The 21108-nt window shown below is 44.5% G+C and overlaps 1 protein-coding gene across 1 annotated transcript in view; it reads right to left on the bottom strand.

Annotated features, from left to right (window-relative positions):
• Positions 1-4354: 4354 nt before the first annotated feature.
• Positions 4355-21108, bottom strand: part of LOC147895348 (uncharacterized) — a 41184-nt gene continuing 24430 nt past the window's right edge. Inside the window, exons 6-7 of the mRNA XM_087383841.1 lie at positions 5346-5475; positions 4355-4882 (exon numbers count right to left, since the gene is read on the bottom strand). Of these exons, the coding sequence (XP_087239967.1) occupies positions 4754-4882; positions 5346-5475 (259 nt within the window). The 3' untranslated portion in view covers positions 4355-4753. The remainder of the gene's footprint in view (positions 4883-5345; positions 5476-21108) is intronic.

Raw genomic sequence — 21108 nt, 5'->3', positions numbered from 1 at the left:
GGTGAGATCAAGAATGCAATGTTTTTAAAAAACAGTGTTTTAATGTTTTTGATTTCACTAAAAGCAATGTTATGTCTAAATAGAAAACTATAATAGCTACAATAGAAAACGGATTTCTCTAACCTACAATAGCTATGTCTAAATAGAAAACAAAAAACCCTTGAAAACTCAAAAGGCCCCACCTCCTTCTCTCCCTCCAAGGTCGAAATCATCCCGGCCTGCTCTTCACAAAGTCGTTATACAAGACCAAGGCTGTTGATGACAAGACTCCATATGAAGCTTACTATGGTAAGAAGCCCACGATATCTCATTTACGACTTTTCGATTCTAATGCATTTGTTCATGTGCATACATATGAGCGGAGAAAGCTTGATTTCCATAGCCGAAGATGGATCTTTGTGGGATACAGTGAAGAATCTAAGGCCTTCATCTTTTTGACTCGAAAAAGAAGATCGTTATCAGCAGGGACATGATCTTTGAGGAGACAGAGCCATAGCCTGCAGAAGAGGTTCCTAAACTTCCGTCATTACCCCCACCTAAGGTCACCATCCAAGAGGTGGACACGAGTAAACACCCCGAGGAGGAGGAAGAGGAGGAGGAGGAGGAGGAGGAGGAGGAGGAGCATGATGTTCCTGAACCGGCTCCCAAGGCAGCTTCAACAAAGGCACCTCCATCAGAGAAGAAGCTACCTCAATGGTATTTGAAGACTTTAGCAAACTCATGGGTCACAGACATTCCTGAAAGCCCTTCCAGAGTATGGCGGTCCCAACACAACATGAAGACTCCCTCCGTGAACTAGGCTATGCTAGCTCAACTTGAGGAGCCCCGATCCTTCCAGGAAGCAAAGGATATTCAGAATGGCAAGAAGCCATGTAGGCAGAGATGGATGCCATTTTGAAAAATGACACTTGGGATTTAGTGCCCAAACCAACCAAGCAGAAGGTCATTGTGACTAAATGGATGTACAAGCTTAAGTTCAAGTCAGATGGGAGCTTGGACAAGTACAAAGCGAGATTGGTGGTGAAAGGCTATGCAAAGTCAGAAGGACTTGACTTCGACGAGACCTTCGCCCCCACAGCTAGGATGGTGACCATTCCGATAGTCATTGCCTTGGCAACATGCTCATCACAGTTGGCCTATTTTTCAAATGGATGTCAAGTCTGCATTTTTTAATGGAACCCTGGAGGAGAAGGTATATGTAGCACAACCACCAAGATTTCAGATTCCAGGATCCCCATCAAAAGTCTGCAAACTGAAGAAGGCCTTATACGAGCTGAAACAAGCCCCCAGAGCTTGGTACTAGCGGATAGATGTTTTCTTTCAGAAGATCGGGCTTCAGCGGAGTCCATTAGAGGAAAATCTTTATCTTGACGCAAAGGGGGATTTGTAGCTAGTATTGATTTTATATGTGGATGACCTCATCATTACAAGGGATCATACGAAAAAGATTGCTCAGGTCAAGAGACTTCTCATGGAGGAGTTCGAGATGACTTAGGCATACTTCACTACTTTCTTGGGATTGAGGTGAAGCAGGGAAAGAGCTATATCTTTCTTTCACAGGAGAAATATTGCAAGGAACTGCTCAAACGCTTTCAGATGGAAAATTGCAAAGCCGTAGTGACTCCCATGGAAACTGGTTTGAAGCTAAGTGTGTGTGATCCATCTCTGTCGGTTGATTCATCACTGTATCGACACATGGTGGGGAGTTTGCTTTACCTCACCAATACAAGACCAGATATTTCCTATGTAGTTGGATTGCTCTGTCAGTTCTCCGCTACACCCAAGAAAGCCCATTGGGACGTAGGTATGAGGGTGCTAAGGTACTTGAAAGGTACCTACACCTACGGCATCACTTATACAAGAGGCATTGAGTTGGGAAGTTTCTACGATAGTAATTGAGCAGGTGATATTGATACCCAAAGATCGACCTCTGGATATTGTTTCTTACTCTCATCAAGAGCTGGGAGGTTTCTGTGTTAGTAATTGGGTAGGTGATATTGATACCCAGAGATCGACCTCTGGATATTGTTTCTTACTCTCATCAAGAGCTGTGTCATGGCTAAGTAAGAAACAACCTACTATTGGCCTTTCATCTACAGAGACAGGAATATAGGGTTGCTTGTACAGCGGCATGCGAAGCATTGTGGCTCAAGTTGATCTTGGAGGACATGAATGTGGCCCAAGAAGAGGCGAAGGTTATGTGCGACAACCAGAGTTACATAGCGATCGCCAATAACCTCCATGTTTCACGCACGAATGAAGCACATCACATCGAGGTCCATTACCACTTTGTTTGAGAACTCGCCGACGAAGTCGTCATTGAGTTCATGTACTGCTCGACCGACGACATCTTGGATGTCTTCACGAAGGCGCTTCCTAGGGAGCAGATGGAACATGTCATTTGACGCATGGGGATCGGCCCACAGTTTGTGTCATTGAGAGGGGGTGGTAGAAAAGTCACTGCCTCACCTGTGAGCCCCCGATTGAAAGGGACAAGGGGGCAAGAGACTGTAGGGGGGAAAAGGGCTGAGGATACCTGGCTAAGTGGAGGATTGTGCCAACACCATGCGAGGGCATAAACAACAACACAAAGGCCCAACATATGGGGCCTTATATAGGCTAGGAGGTTGGGCAAAAAACCAACCAAGGGACGGCCATTTAGGCACCTTCAGAGGTCGGTGCAATTGGCAATAGCGGACTAGCCTAGTCGACCATTTTGAGGGCAATAGGCCCTCTTAAAAAAAAGGCTCCACTCCTCCCTCATTTCTCATCACCTACACAGACCTGCCTTGCACCGACAAGCGCACAAGGAGAGGAGTAGGCTCAAGAGTTGGTCCATCATCTCGTGGCTGGTTGTATGCTCATCTTTGAGCTTTTGTTTGCCCACATCTGTGGATGAATAAATCTAAGTTTTGCTATCTTTCTCTCCCCTTCTCTTTGAGTGTTTTTTGAGCTACGATCAAGAGTGTGAGTGAGTGATTCTGTCCTCTATTTCCAACAAGACAATGGGTGTAAGAGTCAAAAGATTGCACCTCATCAATGGCAAATTTTGTTTTAATGGTCAAGATAGTGTTTACAAAACGATCCAAGGTCTAAAAGGGCCACCCCCCCTCTTTTTTAGTGAGGCTACCGCTACAAGATCATAAAGAAAACACCTAATACACTAACGACACCATTGACAGTAAAGTGCAATTGAGAGAACAAAGGATAATAGGAAAAGTTAAAAATATTAGTATAGTAATATATACCTAGATGAATCCAAGAACATTCCCAAACTCATCCTCTAAAAACACAACATAGTGCAATTTCAATCTCACGATAGTCACTTTAAAAAATCAACACATACACCTACATAAGAAACTCAGCCAAAATAGAGAAAATGTCACCAAGCAATCAAACAAGAAAGGAGACTACAAGCAAACATGAAAAGACTTCAAATTGAAACTAAGCGTGGTACTAGCACACCAGTTTCCTCTGTAGAAGGCTACTAGTACACCAGTTTTCTCATTTTAGTAGTAAATCAGTTTCCTCTTTAGAAGGCTACTTCGAGATCCATTAGCCAAGTGAAAAAATCAATCTTATCTTTTATCATTACAGTCATAAGAAAAAACTAAACCTTTCACAATGATGAATTTGAATAAATTGGTTGACAAAGGTCCTCCAATAGAAACCATAAGCATAAAATGGAAATAATATTTTGAAGCATGAAACCAAGTATTGGATAAAGTCAAATTAGGTTAACAGCTGCCAATCTTGACCTAATAGTTGAAGACTCCTGGTTAATGGTCATGAGTGGGTTTGCAAAATCAGGTCAAGAACGCCTATGAGCATGTATGAGATTATGCCTCAATGGTGAAGCCCCAGCCTGAACCTCAATAGGATCATGTTGACCTGGGGGCATCATGGAAGCAAAGTGGCATATGCTTTGAAGGGTTAGTGAAGCACATAGCATGTGAAAAACTTCCATATTGCCAAGTGGGATAGTATTAAACAGGGCTGAGCCCCAGGATCAAAGGAGAGCTGCCTTTGGCTCACTTGAAACTGCTGACAGCAGGTAGTGTGGCTGCAGGGGGGTAGTCTTCTGTTCATGTCTCTGAGTTTCACGTTTGTGGATGTTAATTGGCCTAGGTCAAAAAGCTCCACATCTACCATCTGTGCTTCAGGTGACTTCAGAAAAATGTACATGATGCGAAATCATCAAACACTTTCTAAGAGGACTAAAATGTACATGTATCATCTTCCCTGATCATGCTGTGTATATTCCAGAGGAAGAGGAAAGAACAAGTAGCCAAAAGGAAGGAGTGCACAACTATAAAAGCTTAAATTTAGAACCCAAAATTCGAATCATTGCCACTGAAGAAACTAGGTTTCTAAATACAAGGTTTAAAACTGAAATCCTAGACCTTAAAAGAGTTTGAAAAATTGAAACTGTACTTAAAGCATCAGTGTCACTTTCATGCTCTATAATGTTGACATCATGGTGTTTATATATACAGAGTACAGCATCCTAGAACCTAGGACAACAGCAATGCTGTATCAAGTAATACTATGGAATCCCAAAACAACCCGCGCATATACATGTGTACAACTATCTACATGTTACCCTGATAAATGACCTGTAGCATAAGCATGTTAAATCCAGCATGTCATTCACACAGAATCCCAGCTTTGCCTTGCGATTTCAATATACAAACACCAAATGAACCAACTGGAAGAAAGATGGATATACAACTACATGGAAGATGCTCCCATCTCAAAATTCAACACCACTGTTCAGTTGAATGGAAAAGGATGCTCTGTTTATATTCTCCATGGGTGTTTCCACCTGAAGCACTACACCAGCACTTCCTACGTGACCTCCATTCTGCTTCGATCTACCCAACTGCAGTACACACCAAAGAAACACCATACATTTTGCATTGATCAAACTCCACTGCTGCTCATAACTAGACCTGCTCCAAAACGTTATTCTCAACAACAGAGTACAACCAGTTCCCAAACATGGCACATTAATGTCAGATTGACACTCACACATATCACAAATGTCTTCATCATTTGCATAAATGATACAACTATAGAAATGATAAGTGAGCTTTCAAAACTCAACGTGTCACCAAATCTGGCTTCAGAAAAAGGGTGCACAGGCAAAGATCTGATAACGCATATACAAAACGTGGCAATCAAACTAGAAGAATGCTTATAGTAGACATTATCAAAAGAATGAAATATATTAGAACCATACTCCAGCTGAACACATGATCGATCACTCACAAGTCACAACTAATGGCAAATCAATCTATAAAGCAAAACCTTTGAAGGCAGAAAAGTTTGAGTAAAGCACCAACCGAGATCGAAGCAAAAGCAGTGGGTTGAATTGTTAAAGCACAGCCACAAGCCCAACTAAGTTTCTCTTTAGGTGAATGCATGAGCTCAGCCCTCCAGCCTGCATTTCGTCCTCCAAAAGTGGGTGTAACACTGCAAAAGCACACAATGCACGACACTAAAAACACTTGAAAGACCTCCAGGAACTTTAAGGATTCATATAGACACTTTGTGGAGGAATGGTCTCGAAGCGCAAATATAAAAAGGTTTAATAGGCATCACTAATATTGAAAAAAACAAAACATCAAGGCAAGTGTATTTGATATTTTCCTAGCCGACCCATAAGTGCCACCTAAAGGACTATTCCACAGAAAAATATCCTTGTGAACATCTGATGTGACAAGAACTCACACCAGTTGACTAAGAGTTCATATTTATAGAACATGCCCAAACTCATCCTCTTAAAACACAACACATGGTGCAGTTCAAGCATGATAGTCACTGATAAGGTTGAAAACCATAAATTCCATCACGCATAACAAGGACTAGCTACTATAACATTGAAACCAGCCTCTAATCACTCAGAGGGCAATGGAACTAAACCTTTAATCACTTCAGCACTTATTTACAGCTCACAAAGCATATAAAACAACCATTAACCATTGCATGATCACCATTTGGCATTTACCCATTTGTTCACAAACAAAACCACTGAAAAAGGGATGGAGGCTAGAATGCCCCTGCTCAACAAACATAGACAAGTGCACCCAATTGGCCCTAAACACCGTGGCGCCCCTTTCGGTATTTCCTTATATTTCACAGTGAAATGATTACAAGTTGCATCTGGGAGACCTTCCCTGCAACTGAGCACGCAACTCCAATTCACTGATCCTTCACAAGGCTTTCAAGCATAGAACACCATCACATAAGTGCACTTGACCCATAGGCTCAATCCAAAGGCATTCTCTTTTCCGAGTGCAATTCCATTGGCTGTCCAGATGCAATCACACTGCACCCCAGCTGCACTCTATTTGAGTGGTTTCCAGATGACATTCACGAAGCTCTTCAAAGCTCCAAAATAAAATCAGCAAAGTGCCCACCCAAAGAATGACTCATGTAGGCACTGCCTGGGCACCTGTGAACCAAGAAAGAGGCGGCACACGAGGCCAACCAATAGCTTATGGCAAAAAGAAATTGCAGCAGCAAAATCACAACTCACCAAGCCCTGAAAACTCGAACCAAGTCCTCAATCACCAAGAAGACATAGTAGCCAATGCCCAATTGCATTCTCAACCAAAGAGGAGTGCAAAGGCATGAAGAAAGAGCATTTACAAGAGCCGACCAGCAAGAATTCCACTGAAAAATGTGAAAAGAAGCACTTCTATCGCAAAGAAGTGGGAGTTCTTGGGCTCAAAAGAAGCGTGCTTCAAAGAGGAATGCATTGAGAAGGTTTTAGAGAAGTTTTTGTTGGGGTAAAGGCACATTGCCACCCCTTTATTAAAGATATGACACCTATGACTGTCTTAAGACAGTCATAGGGGGAAAACCTAATCCTAATAAACCCTATGAGTTTGTGGTGTGGCTCATCACTTCACACCCGCATCTTGAGTGTCTCTCCTCTCTCTCACCCTCTCTCTCTTGTACTTCTCCCTTTTTCCTTCCCCTTCAACTGGTATCAGAGCCTCACTTCCTCCCTACCCCTGCCTACCTCTCCCTCTACCCCCTCGGGACTTGTGCCCTTTTGGCATTGCGCAAGCAGCTAGGGCTGCAGCACGGGACAGCAACGCGGGGCGGCGAGGGTGTATCGCGGGCAATAGCGCAGGCTGCAGTGGATCTGCGAGCAGGGCAAGGCGGCGCCGAACAGCAACAGCAGCTGCAACAGCTGCTGCTAGTTGCTACAGCTGCGAGAAGGGCAAGGCGGCGCGCACGTACGCGCAAGCAACGCGGGCAGACAGGCAGCGCATGCGTGGGCGCTGCGCGCAGGCAGCAGCTGGTGATCATGCCATTTCCGTACAGTCGTGTACGGACGTACGGTCGTCCGTACAACTATACGGACAGCAGTCGACCGTACCGTACGGATCTCCGTACGGACTGAGGCAAGGGCTGCGTTAGGAATTTCTGCGTCAGGGAGCTTCATCAGAGATTTGCATTTCGAAAATTTCTTTTTTCTCTTCTTGGATCTGTACCCTGCACAGGTACAGCAGGTACTTTGGTACCCTGCACTAGTACAAAGGTACAGAAAGTACAGCAGGTACATTTTTTTTTGGGAAGAGGAAAGGAGAGAGAGCACTCTGCTCTTCATTCAGGATCATTTTCAGTTCTCAAAACTGTGTTTTTTGAAAGTACAGCAAGTACCTTCGTGTCCCTCGTGCTTGAGGTGACTAGTACCACAGTGTGTGGTTGATTGCACAGTTATCTTGTTTCGGGAAGGTAATGCCTTGATTTTGCAGAGGGCTTTTATGCTTTTGCTGAGTGCAAATCTCAGCTTTTGGGTGACATTTTCAAAGGGCTTTTGCCTGGAAGCTTATGCAGTGTATGCCTTGAGGCAGTGTGGAGCCAGGGAGCCCACATTAGTCTTGTTTCCGCAGTGTACTCAGTGACATTTCTTGCAGGTCACATTTTGTGTACGACACCTTTTGAAAATCTCAGTTGAGCCACGCTTGGCCAGGGCGCATCGAGTTTACTCGGTCCCTAACTGTCCATCGTTGACAGTGCTCAAAAGATTTTCTCTTCAGTGTCTGTACGTTGGGATCTGTGTTGTTATTGTGTACACAGGGCTGTTTATGCATTGCATTGTCAGGTGAAAGTGCCAGGAGAGCGCTACATTTTTGTATGCTACCTCAGTGTTGAGGTGTTCTTCACTTGGTACAGGTGTCAAATCAAGGGGCTTTTGCCCAGATTTTGCTTGAGAGCACTTGGGTTACTGTTTGAGACCTTCAGATGCCTTTTATCCCCTTGGCAGAAGGGTGATTGCTTGGGATTTGTCCCATTTTCTGTTGCAGGTTTGTGACAGGCTGAAGTGTCTGGAGCCTCTTTTACAGTGAACAATGTTGGGGTAAAGGCTCTATGGCCACCCAAGTACAGTTAAGTACACTTAGTACTTTATTTGTTTAGTACACTAAGTACACCGTACTTAGTGTTGTAACCTTATCCTTTTCATATAAAAGCTTTACTGTGTACTAGGGGAGGTACACACATATGTTTTATCCCCACACCTCTTGTTGTCTATTCTGTGTGTGTGTGTGTGTGCTCTCACACTCTCCCTATCAAAACTGGTATCAGAGCCAATTCGTGAGTGTACCCAAACGTGGGTCTTACCTGCACCTGTGTGCACCTGCAGCCAAGGAGCACCGCCAGCCATCGCTTGAATCTGCTCCGTCGATAGCTTCTGGTAGCGCTTCGCAGCCTGCTCAGCCTTGACGTCTTCTGCTGCTAGCGCTACGCTAGCAGCTTCTTGAGCTCTTGCGCCAACCAGGGCCAACGGGCCTCTTGCGCCAACCAGGGCCAACGGGCCACCAGCAGCCCTTTTGGTAAGCCCCTCCTTTTTCTCCGAATCTATCACCACATCTTTGGGGAGTCCCCAAGAACCCTTTGAGCCTGCCTGAGTTTTTAACTGCATCTGCATTTGCATGGTTTGCAGTTTTCTTTGCCAGATATGCATAGCTGCTTCCACACGATTCACCAACTCTAAGATAGTATGCTCTTGAGTGGAATTGATTGAAGAAATCAGAACATCGGGGGAAAAATGCTCCCCAGTCATTGAACGATAAAGTGTCTCCCCTAGGCTCGATCTTCCATTCTTAGGCAGGGAGTCCAAATAAACTGCAGGCACTTCCATCTCAGAGAGAACTTGAGCATTGATTGCCAATGCAGCTTTCAATATCTGGTTAACACATTCCCTTTGGTGCTGCAGATGTTTCCTTGCATCAAGGGATAGACCTTCCGCAGGAACTCTTACAGTGGGAAGCCACCATTTCTCCTCTTGTCTCTGAAGAGTGTTTGCGTCCTTCTCAGCCATGCCTAGTACTTGGTCGCTATACCAAAATTGTGTGTGACTGAATGTGTCTAGGGTCTCAAGTAACATTCAGCTGCTAGCGCTGTGCTAGCAGCCCTTTGAGGCCTTGCGTCGCCACGGCCAAAGGCCACGCGGCGCCAGCCAGGGCCAAAGGCCACCGACGCCAGCGGCCAAAGGCCACGTGACGCTAGCTAGGGCCAAAGGCCACCGACGCCAGCGGCCAGAAGGCCACCGACGCCAGCAACCAACAGGCCACCAGCGACCAGCTCCGCCAGCCAGCGACCCCAACGGGCCACCAGCTGACACCGGCGCCAGCGACCAACGGGTCACTTTCCAACGGCGCCAGCTAGCGAAACTTCACCAGCCAGCTACCTCATCGCGCCACCAGCAGCCACCGACGGCCAGAGGCTAACTATCAGCCAGCGAAACCATCGGTGTCAGCCCGGGTCTCGTGTTAGAGCCATACGTGGCCACAGGTTCAGGTCGTGCAATCAAAGGGCTTTTGCAGCCACAGCCAAGCATTGGCTTCTTACACACTTATTTGCATATATTCTCCTCATTGGAGTTGATTTGTGCAAGGATTTGTGCATTTTTTATTACTTCTGGGACAGTGGCAGATGCATATGAATTGGGGCTTTTGACATTGTTATGCATATCAGTGCTGTTGGAAGCAACAAAATGCCTAATAGTTGTCAGTGAAACAGTTATGCACACAAAATTCTGTATTTTTTGCCTCCAGTCAAGGGGCTTTTGCCCAATTTAGTTCTAAACTGTTGTATACAGTTTTAGAAGTGTCTGGAAGCTTCAAATTGACATTTTTGAACAGTCAAACAGTCAAATACTGATTCTGTACTTTCTGGTACAGTCGGGGACTGTCCTGTGTCAACAGTTTTGAATGAATTCAGTCACGGTACAGAGGTACAGAGTACAAAGTACACTGCTGTTTTTCACTGTGTATGCAGGGCAGATGCTTCTGTAAATTCAGAATCTTGCTGGTTGTACAATGGTGCATTAAATGATGCAAACAGAGTTGCTGTTCAGAAACTGCAGCAAGCAGTAAACAGTGATAAATCTCTGTTTAAGTGGGAGATACAGTGCAAGTGCAGTTCCTGTTTGTTCCGCTGCAGGAATTGGATCTTTGAGTACAGTTCAAGTGCATGTGTGCACTTGGTTTGCAGGAAGTCAGGCACCTAAGTGTGGGTTATATATTCCTTGCTGATTATAATGGCTTCATCCTCGGAATCCTCTCTTCTCAATATTAAAAAGTTACAGGGTGCTGCTAACTACCCAATGTGGAAAAAGATGGTCCTGAATGTTCTAATTCTCAGGCAGTTTTCATGCTCCTATTATACACAAAGGTGTGAAGCCCACTGGCACATCTGATGATGCTTGGGCACTAGCTGATCTGTCAGCAAAGTCCATAATTGAATTGTCACTCCATGAGAGTGTTGTTTGGAATGTGGATGGTGAAAATACAGCCTGGGGTGTGTGGAAAAAGCTACAGGACACATATGAGCAGCAAAGTGCAGCCACAAAGATATATTGGTTGCGCAAGTTCTTCAATCTGAAGATGAAGGAAGGGACCTCCATGGATGCACATCTCAATGCGTTTAACTCTATTGTTACTCAGCTTGCGAATCAGAAGTACGTGGTGGATGAGGAAACAAAGGGTATGGCACTCTTAATCTCTCTTCCTGAGAGTTGGGATACGTTCATCACAGCTGTGACAAATGCAAACGTCTTCATAAGTTTTGCAGATATCACAGGGCTGATTTTGCAAGAAGAGCAAAAGCTGAAAGCTCAAGATGCAATAAAGCCTAATAATGCCTTAAATACAAGAGGGAGAAGTCAGCAAAGAGGCAAATCCCAGGAAAAGGGAAAAGGCAGGAGCAAGTCCCGCTCCAACAAAGATGTTGAGTGCTACTACTGTGGCAAAAAGGGACATACCAAAAAGCAGTGCTTTAAACTGAAAAATGATAAGAGAGACAAGGCCAAGGACACTGATGCGTCAGATGCAAAGGCAATTGTACCAGTAAGCAAGGGCAAGAGCAGTGTGAAGATTGAAGAGCTTCATTCTACACACGGTTATGACAGTGAGGGAGAGGTTCTATTTCTCTCTATTTTGGATGCTCATGCTCTCCATGCAGGCGAATTTGCAGACATGCACTCTTGGATCATTGACTCAGGTGCCTCATTCCATGTTACACCTTACAGAGAATTGTTTGTTAGGTATGCAGCAGGCAACAATGGAGTCGTTTTTCTAAGGGATAATCATGCATGCAGTATTATTGGTATTGGAGATGTCAGGCTTGTATTTGCTGATGGTACTCAGCTTATGCTTCACAATGTTAGGCATGTACCCGAAGTCAAGAAAAATCTGATTTCTACTGGCATGTTGGATGACGAAGGTTTTGTGACCAGCTTTGGTCATGGTTTCTGGAAGGTCACCAAAGGTGCCCTGGTTGTTGCCAGAGGCTCTAAGGTTGACACAATGTATACTCTTCATGCTAAAGAATGTAATCATGCTGATATTCATGCCACCGAGCTGCCGAATATTTCTATGTGGCATAGCCGGATGGGACATATGAGCATAAGTGGAATGGAGCAATTGGCTCGCCTTGGCTACTTACCGTCTCTTAAATTTTCTGATTTAAAGTTTTGTGAGCACTGAATATATGGTAGACAGTTACAGTGTCCTCATAAAAGGAGATTAGGACATAAAGAGGCTCAACTTGAGCTTGTGCATACAGATGTGTGTGAGATGCCTAATCCTTCACTTGGAGGTGCACGGTACTTTGTCACATTTATAGATGATTCCACAAGGAAGGTGTGGTTGTATCCTCTTCGATTGAAGAGTGATGTCTTTCCAGTGTTCCAGAAATGGCTTGCTATGGTTGAGAACCAAACAGGCAGAACACTGAAGGCTTTGCGGTCAGATAACGGTGGGGAGTATATGTCTAATGCATTCAATGCATTTTGTGATGCTAAAGGTATTAAAAGAGAACTCACTGCCCCCTACAATCCAGCGCAAAATGGCACTGCAGAGCGTATGAATAGAACCATACAGGAAAAGTCTCGCTCTATGATGTCACATGCTGCTTTACCTCATGGATTTTGGGCTGAAGCTGTAAAAACAGCAGTACATCTCATCAATAGGTCACCAAATAAAAGACTAGATGGCAGAGTGCCAGAAGAGCTTTGGACAGGAAAACCTCCTTCCTACAAGCACTTGAGGGTCTTTGGCTGCACTGCGTACGTGCACATACGCAGAGAAAATCGCAGCAAGCTTGATCCTAAGTCTCTTAAATGCATTTTTCTTGGATATGGTGACAGTTGTGAGATGGGTTACCGCCTATGGGATCCTGTGAATAAGAAGCTAATACGCAGTAATGATGTCTTATTTAATGAGTCATGTATGTTTAAGGCAGCAGATAAGCCTTCTGATGCTTCAGAAGTTGACATTTATGACTCGGGACATCCTGTACAGTTCAGGCAGGCTGCAAATCAGCCACAACAGCAGCGTAATCAGCCGATGCCTGATGCTGCAGCAGTTCCAAATGGACAGCCCGCAGTGGCGGAAGATGTACTACGGGACATGCCACCTTTGGAAGACCTCCCAGGCATAATTCTGCAGCCTGATCTACTAGAACAGCAACCTGTTTTAGGTGAGCAGCAAGTTGGACAGCAAGACCAATGGGTCCGAAGGTCCACCAGACAAATGAAACCGCCAGACAGATTTGTTCCAGGAGCAGATTTTATTATGCTTACAGATTGTGGAGAACCTTCCTGTTACAAGGAAGCCGTGCAAATGCATGACAAAAGGCTATGGGAACTAGCCATGAAGTCTGAAATGGACAGTCTCCATAAAAATGGTACTTGGGAATTGGTGCAGTTGCCTAAGGGCATGAAAGTATTGCCATGCAAGTGGGTGTATAGATTGAAAGTTACACCTGGAGCTAAGCCAAGGTATAAAGCCAGGTTGGTTGCCAAGGGCTTTAAGCAGGAGTATGGTGTTGATTTTGATGAAATCTTTTCTCCAGTGGTTAAGATGACCACACTCAGGATTGTACTTGCTCTGGTTGCATGTGAGAATTTGGAATTATGCCAAATGGATGTGAAGACAGCCTTTCTTCATGGTGATCTTCATGAGGAGATCTACATGCAGCAACCAGAAGGATTTGCAGTCAAGAACAAGGAGTCACTTGTATGCAAGCTTAAAAAGAGCCTTTACGGGCTGAAACAGGCACCAAGGGAATGGTATAAGAAATTTGATACCTTCATGAAGTCTCAAGGTTTCAGGAGAAGTGATGACGATCACTGCTTATATACCAAAAGGACTGCCAATGGCAGCTTAATCATTCTCATTTTATATGTGGATGACATGCTTATTGCTGGTACAGCTCGTAAGGAGCTTGATGAACTTAAGAAAAGACTGCATGAGGCCTTTGATATGAAGGACCTTGGTGATGCAAATCACATACTGGGAATGCGGATACGGAGAGACAGGGGACAGCGTTTGTTGTATTTGTCTCAGACCGAATATATTGGCAAAGTATTACACAGGTTTCATATGGAGGATGGGAAAACTCTTAGTTCTCCATTGCCTCCGTATGTGAAACTCAGTGCAATGGACAGCCCACACTCAGATGCTGAGAGGGCTGAAATGTCCAAGATTCCGTATGCTTCAGCTTGTGGCAGTCTCATGTATGCCATGGTTGCTACCAGACCTGATATTGCTTTTGCAGTGGGAGTGGTTAGCAGGTATATGGCAAATCCAGGCAAGAAGCATTGGAATGCAGTGAAAGGTATCATGAGATACCTGAAGGGCACACAGAAGTTGTGCATATGCTTTGGCAAGCGAGATGCAAAGGTGCATGGTTATGTGGATTCAGATTTTGCTGGTCATCCCGATAACCGGAAGTCTACTTCCGGTTATGTTTATACATTTACTGGAGGTGCAGTGTCATGGATGTCAAGGATGCAGCAATGCATAGCCTTGTCTACTACGGAAGCTGAATATATTGCAGCCACAGAGGCATGCAAAGAGGCCTTATGGTTATCTCGGCTAGTGGAAGATTTGGGCATTACAGGTGATATCCCATTGTTGCATTGTGACAGTCAGAGTGCTATTCAGTTGGCACACAATCCTGTCTTTCATGCAAAGACAAAGCACATTGATGTAAAGTATCACTTCATCAGGGAGGTGATAGATGATAAGCTGATTCAGCTTGTCAAGATTCACACAGATGATAATCCAGCAGATCTGTTGACAAAAGGCTTGCCTGCAGAGCGCTTTGCACACTGCAGACAGTTGATGGGTATAGGTTGAGCCTCATTTATATTTACTTGAGGGCATATTGCCTTTAAGTGGGAGGTTGTTGGGGTAAAGGCTCTATGGCCACCCAAGTACAGTTAAGTACACTTAGTACTTTATTTGTTTAGTACACTAAGTACACCGTACTTAGTGTTGTAACCTTATCCTTTTCATATAAAAGCTTTACTGTGTACTAGGGGAGGTACACACATATGTTTTATCCCCACACCTCTTGTTGTCTATTCTCTGTGTGTGTGTGTGTGCTCTCACACTCTCCCTATCAAAAACAACACAGTGTATGACAAGTGGTTTATGCATATAAAAGCAGTGCAATACCTCATCTGAGGTGGGAGAAGTGATCAGGACAGCAGTGCTTTATGCTTCATCAGATGATGATGCACTGTTAAAGCACCTGTGGAACAGCTGCAGCATTCTGAAATTACTGTTTTATGCCTATTTGAGCACGGTACAGTGTGTCAGAAGGTACAGTAACTGGAGGGAAATTTACTGTTTTGCTGCAGATTCTTTTGACAGTAAAAAACAGCACTATTGTGAGTGCTTCTGGCTCTTGATAGAGCAGGTTTTTTCTGAGAAATCAGAACTTTATTCAGTCATTTTTTGACTTACAGGGATTCAGGTACTTATCTGATATGGCATCAGGGGGAAGTGATTCTTCAATTCTGAACATAAAGAAATTGGAAGGAGCACACAATTATGCATTATGGGCAGAACAGTGTTTGAATGTACTTCTGCTTAAGAAGATTTCTAAGCCCATAAGGGTGAAGGGTGTCAAGCCATCTGGGATGTCAGATGATGAGTGGGAGGAGCTAGATCTGTCCGCGAGGGCTGCTATCATGCTTACTCTCAGTGATTCTCTTGTGTACAATGTTTAGGCTGAAAAGACCTCTTATGGTGTATGGCAGAGGCTAGCAGAGTTGTATGCCCAAAAGAGTTCAGCCAGTAAGGTGTATTGGTTGAAGAAGCTGGTTGATCTTCGCATGAAGGAAGGTACAGCTATGACCTCACACTTGAGTGAGTTCAATGCCATCTTTACATAGCTGATTGCACAGGGGTTGAACCTTGATGAGGAGTTCAAGGCTACTTTCTTGTTGTGTACCCTTCCTGAGAGTTGGGACACTTTCAAGACCACCTTGTCTAATTCGAATGTCACTCTTATATATGCTGATGTAGAGAGCTCTCTCCTCATGGAGGAGATGAGCAGGAAAAATAATGCGGGCAGCAAGTCTTCAAATGCTTTGCAGGTACAGGAAAGAGGCAGGACTCAGCAGAAGGGGAGATCTGCTAGTAAGTCCAAATCCCGCAGTCAGTCCCGTGGTAAAAAGGATATTGAATGCTTTTATTGTGGCAAGAAGGGACATGTGAAGTCTAAGTGCTTCAAGTTTATACGGGATCAGAAAGCCAAGAAGGCTGAAGCAAAGGATGCAGACAGTGGAAGCAAAGGCAAAGGCAAGGCCAAGCTAGATGACTTGGATGCAGTGAATGTTGCAGCAGAGGACAGTGACAGTGACAGACATGAGGTATTATGTTCTTCTGCTGTAATTGCACACACATTGGTTATTGATGGCCATGACATGCACACCTGGCTCTTGGATTCAGGTGCTTCTTTTCATGTTACTCCTCATAAGGAGTGGTTTACTTCTTACACAGGTACTCATGGAGTTGTTCACCTTGGGAACAACTATGCATGTCAGATTGCAAGGATTGGCAGTATACAGATAGTATTCCCTGATGGACGGTCATTTATGCTTGATGATGTTCGCCATGTGCCGCAAATCAAGAAAAATCTGATTAGCACTGGCTTGTTGGATGACAGTGGTTACCACACCACATTTGGGGATTCCAAATGGGTGATTACTGATGGCCAGGTTGTAGTGGCTGAGGGTTATAAGAGTGATACCTTGTACCCTCTTTATGTTTCCAGTGTAGGTAATCATGTTGTTGCCATAACTGAGCTGCCAAAGATTTCATTGTGGCATAGCCGGTTGGGACACATGTCCGTTAAAGGAATGCAAGAACTATCACGTTTGGGTTATCTGCCGTCTCTTTCTTTTTCAGATTTGCCTACTTGTGATCATTGCATATTTGGCAAGCACTCTGTGACTCCTCATAAGAGGAGAACTCCCCAGAATAGAGCACCGCTTGATCTAGTGCACACTGATTTGTGTGAGATGCCACAGTTATCACTAGGGGGTGCAAATATTTTATTACTTTTATTGATGATGCCACACGTAAAGTGTGGGTCTATTTCTTGAAGCATAAAAGCGATGCCTTAGATGCTTTCAAGAAGTTTGTCGCTCAGGTTGAGAATCGGACAGGTCGCAGGCTGAAATGCCTCAGAGCCGATAATGGGGGTGAGTATGTGTCACATGCTTTTGTGCAGTTTTGCGAAGCTAAGGGCATCAAACAGGAACTCACAGCCCCTCATAATGCATCTCAAAATGGTGTAAGTGAGCGGATGAATCGAACTATTCAGGAGAAGGTTCGATGTATGTTGTCTTATGCTGCATTGCCCCATGGCTTTTGGGCAAAAGCCGTGCAAACAGCAGTTCACATTATTAACAGGTCGCCAAACAAGGCTTTGGAGTTGAAAGTGCCAGAGGAGGTGTGGTCTGGCAAGCCACCCTCATATAAGCACTTACGTGTGTTTGGCTGCGAGTGCTTTGCTCATGTACGCAAAGAACTGCGCACCAAACTGGAGCCAAAGTCTCTCAGATGCATCTTCATGGGTTATGGTGACGAAGGTGAAATGGGGTACAGGTTATGGGATCCCGTTAAACGGAAGATTATACGCAGCAATGATGTCATCTTTAAAAAGGATAGTGTACACAAGGAACCCGTGCAACCTGTGGAATACAGGAGGGTTATTTATGATGATGTTGGACAGCAAAGAATGCCCATTTATCTGCAGCAGCAGGCTGCTGCAGATAACCCTGTTCAAGAGGGTATACAGGCTGGAAATCAGCCAGATAATTTTGCCAATGATGCACCATTGGATATGCCAGCAGATGGGGCTGTAGAACAGCCAGATATGGTGGTACAGCCACTCGTCATGCATGACGAACAGGCTGGACAGCAGCCTAATCCGGAACATTTTGTTAGGAGGAGCACCCGTGTACAACGGCCTCCTGACAGGTTTGTTCCAGGAGCCAACAACGTGGCTGATTTTATTATGCTGACAGATTGTGGTGAGCCTTCCAGCTTCAAGGAAGCTATGGGAAGAACAGAGAAAAGGAAGTGGGAGAAAGCCATGCAGTCAGAAATGGACTCCCTACTTCAAAATGATACATGGGACTTGGTGCAGCTACCTGCAGGCAGAAAGGTTTTGCCATGCAAGTGGGTTTACAAAGTCAAAGTGGATTCAAATGCTTTACCGAGGTATAAGGCCAGATTGGTTGCCAAGGGATTTAAGCAGGAGAAGGGCATTGACTTTGATGAGATCTTTTCCCCTGTAGTCAAGATGACTACTTTGAGAGCAGTGTTAGCTCTTGTTGCTCATGAGGACATGGATTTATGTCAGATGGATGTGAAGACTGCTTTTCTTCACGGAGATCTCCATGATGAGATCTATATGAGGCAGCCAGAGGGATATGCTGTTAAAGGGAAAGAGCAGCTTGTGTGTAAGCTCAAGAGGAGCTTGTATGGACTCAAGCAGGCGCCAAGAGAATGGTACAAGAAGTTTGATGCCTTCATGCAGTCCCAAGGGTATCATAGGTGTGAGACCGATCATTGCTTGTACACCCACACGGGCAAAGGATGGCAGTTTGATGCTACTCATTCTATATGTGGATGACATGCTGATTGCCAGTAAATCTCAGCATGAGATTAGTGCTTTAAAGAAACAACTGCATAAGTCTTTTGACATGAAAGACTTGGGTGATGCAAACCATATTCTTGGCATGCGGATTACTCGTGGCAGGTCCAAGGGACTTTTGTTTCTGTCTAAGGAGTACATTGACAAAGTACTGCAGAGGTTTAAAATGGAGGGGGGGAAGTCTATTAGTACCCCGTTGCCTCCACATTTAAAACTCAGCAGTAAGGACAGCCCCAGATCAGATGATGATAAGGCTGAAATGGTCAAAGTTCCGTATGCATCTGCAGTTGGTTCTTTGATGTATGCCATGGTTGCCACTCGTCCGGATATTGCTTTTGCGGTGGGAGTCATCAGCAGGTATATGGCAAATCCAGGCAAGCGGCACTGGGAAGCAGTGAAAGGTGTCTTGAGGTATCTCAAGGGTACCAAAGACTTGTGCATATGCTATGGTAGGCAGGATGCATTGGTGCATGGTTTTACAGATTCAGACTATGCAGGGAATGCAGATAACCGGAAATCTACTACCGGTTATATTTTCACATTTGCAGGAGGTGCTATATCATGGGTGTCTCGGTTGCAGAAATGCGTTGCACTGTCAACCACTGAAGCTGAATATGTTGCAGCCACTGAGGCTTGCAAGGAAGCAATATGGCTTACTCGACTGGTGGGAGATTTGGGCATTACAGGAGATATGCCAATTTTGCATTGTGATAGTCAGAGTGCTATCATGTTGGCAAAGAATCCGGTCTTTCATCAGAAGACCAAGCACATAGATGTGAAATATCATTTCATCAGGGAGGTACTGGAAGACAAGCGACTTGAGCTTGTGAAAGTGCATACTGATGACAATCCTGCAGATTTGCTCACTAAGAGCTTGCCTACAGAGCGGTTTTCACATTGCCGCCACATCATGGGATTAGGATAAGACCACTCTTATTTTATGGTCTTGTATACAGTAACTGTATATTGCTGTAATTTTTATTCTTTTCCCCTTTTAGGCATATTGGCCTTTAGGTGGGAGGTTATTGGGGTAAAGGCACATTGCCACCCCTTTATTAAAGATATGACACCTATGACTGTCTTAAGACAGTCATAGGGGGAAAACCTAATCCTAATAAAACCTATGAGTTTGTGGTGTGGCTCATCACTTCACACCCGCATCTTGAGTGTCTCTCCTCTCTCTCACCCTCTCTCTCTTGTACTTCTCCCTTTTTCCTTCCCCTTCAGTTTCATCGCCAGAAAGTCCTCCAAAACTGAGAAAAACCAGTCAACCAACGCAAGGGACCACTCGAAATTCAATAGAAAGCAGTAGCTTTGCAAGAGGAGAGGCCCAAGAGGCTGTAGAAGCAAAAAGGTCCAGAAAAAGCCACTTTTGCAAATTCGACCAGCAAAAGAAGTACTCAGCTCTGCCCGTTCTACTAAACGCACGGAGGGAAAAGCATATCACTGCGAAGGGGAGGCAGCGGGGAAGCCATCGAGGAATCCAAACGGAAGTCCAAGAATCCAAACGAGTGAGGAGTTATGAAGAAAAACGGAATTCAGCTAAAGGAGGCTGAAAAACCAGTCCAAAATCTCAACAAAGGGAGAAGATGAGAGAGAAAACCACACATGTGAAGTTTAGAAGGCCTAAGAAGATCCAGGAATGGCAAAGGAGCATGTAGAAGTCACTAGAGCCACCTGGAACTCTAGGGGGGCCACTGAAAGTACGTGGCCCTCTAGGAAGCCCATTAAAAATGCCACGTCATCATTTTCCAGCAACCACTCTTTTAATTCCTTGGAATGCCTTTGGGCATGGGGATTAATTACGCTTATGTGCTAGGCCACGTTTAATTACACATTATTAAGCCCACGCTTGGACTTTTAAAACCAAAGTTGTTCCAGTCTTGTAGCACATTAAAGTACTTACAATTTCACACCCCCGTGACATACCCCTCTTGAAACAACAAACCACAATTTGCTACCCCAAAACACAAGAGCGAGCATGAAATATGCCATGAAATAGTATACAAGAAAGCCGCAACTATAGTATACAAAGACAGTGAAAATATGGCTAGGAGACGCATGCATCCATCCATATACACTACTCAAAATCTATGTGATCCTCGGCGATCAATAGTCAAGATGCATCAATATCATGAAGTCCAACAACAGAAATACTATGTTCTTCCACTTCAGGTTGTACCTCATCAGGTAAATCCTCGGAAACATCTCCATGATATTGCTTTAATAAGCTCACATGAAAGGCATTATGTATCTTCCAGTGCGGAGGCAACTTCAGCCTGTAAGCTACCGCGTTTATCTTTTCAAAAACCTGGAAAGGACCATAGTAATACATATTCAGCTTTGTGTACAACCTTTTCTTGCCTTTCTTATTTTCAGCCTTGCCTTCTGAAAATGCAGCAAAACCCAATACCTTCTGTGAATACCAATTCCCTATGTTGCTGCACTTTTCTGCTTGTCCTGACTTCTTTGCAAGGCATATTTGATCTTCTTGTAAGCCTCTTCAAGGCTTTCCACAAAATGATCAGCTTCGAAGATTTTCTCTTTTTTATGCAAAATGAAAGGTATCTTCCTGGCACCTTCCACTATTTCAAAAGGTGCTTTACCTGTGGATGTGTGCACCGT

This window comes from Dipteris shenzhenensis, chromosome 13 (assembly GCF_047967505.1).
Source record: "Dipteris shenzhenensis isolate YYH24624 ecotype China chromosome 13, Dip_SZ_1.0, whole genome shotgun sequence".
NCBI classification, from domain to species: Eukaryota; Viridiplantae; Streptophyta; class Polypodiopsida; order Gleicheniales; family Dipteridaceae; genus Dipteris; species Dipteris shenzhenensis.
This window is presented reverse-complemented; position numbering and strand designations above follow the sequence as displayed.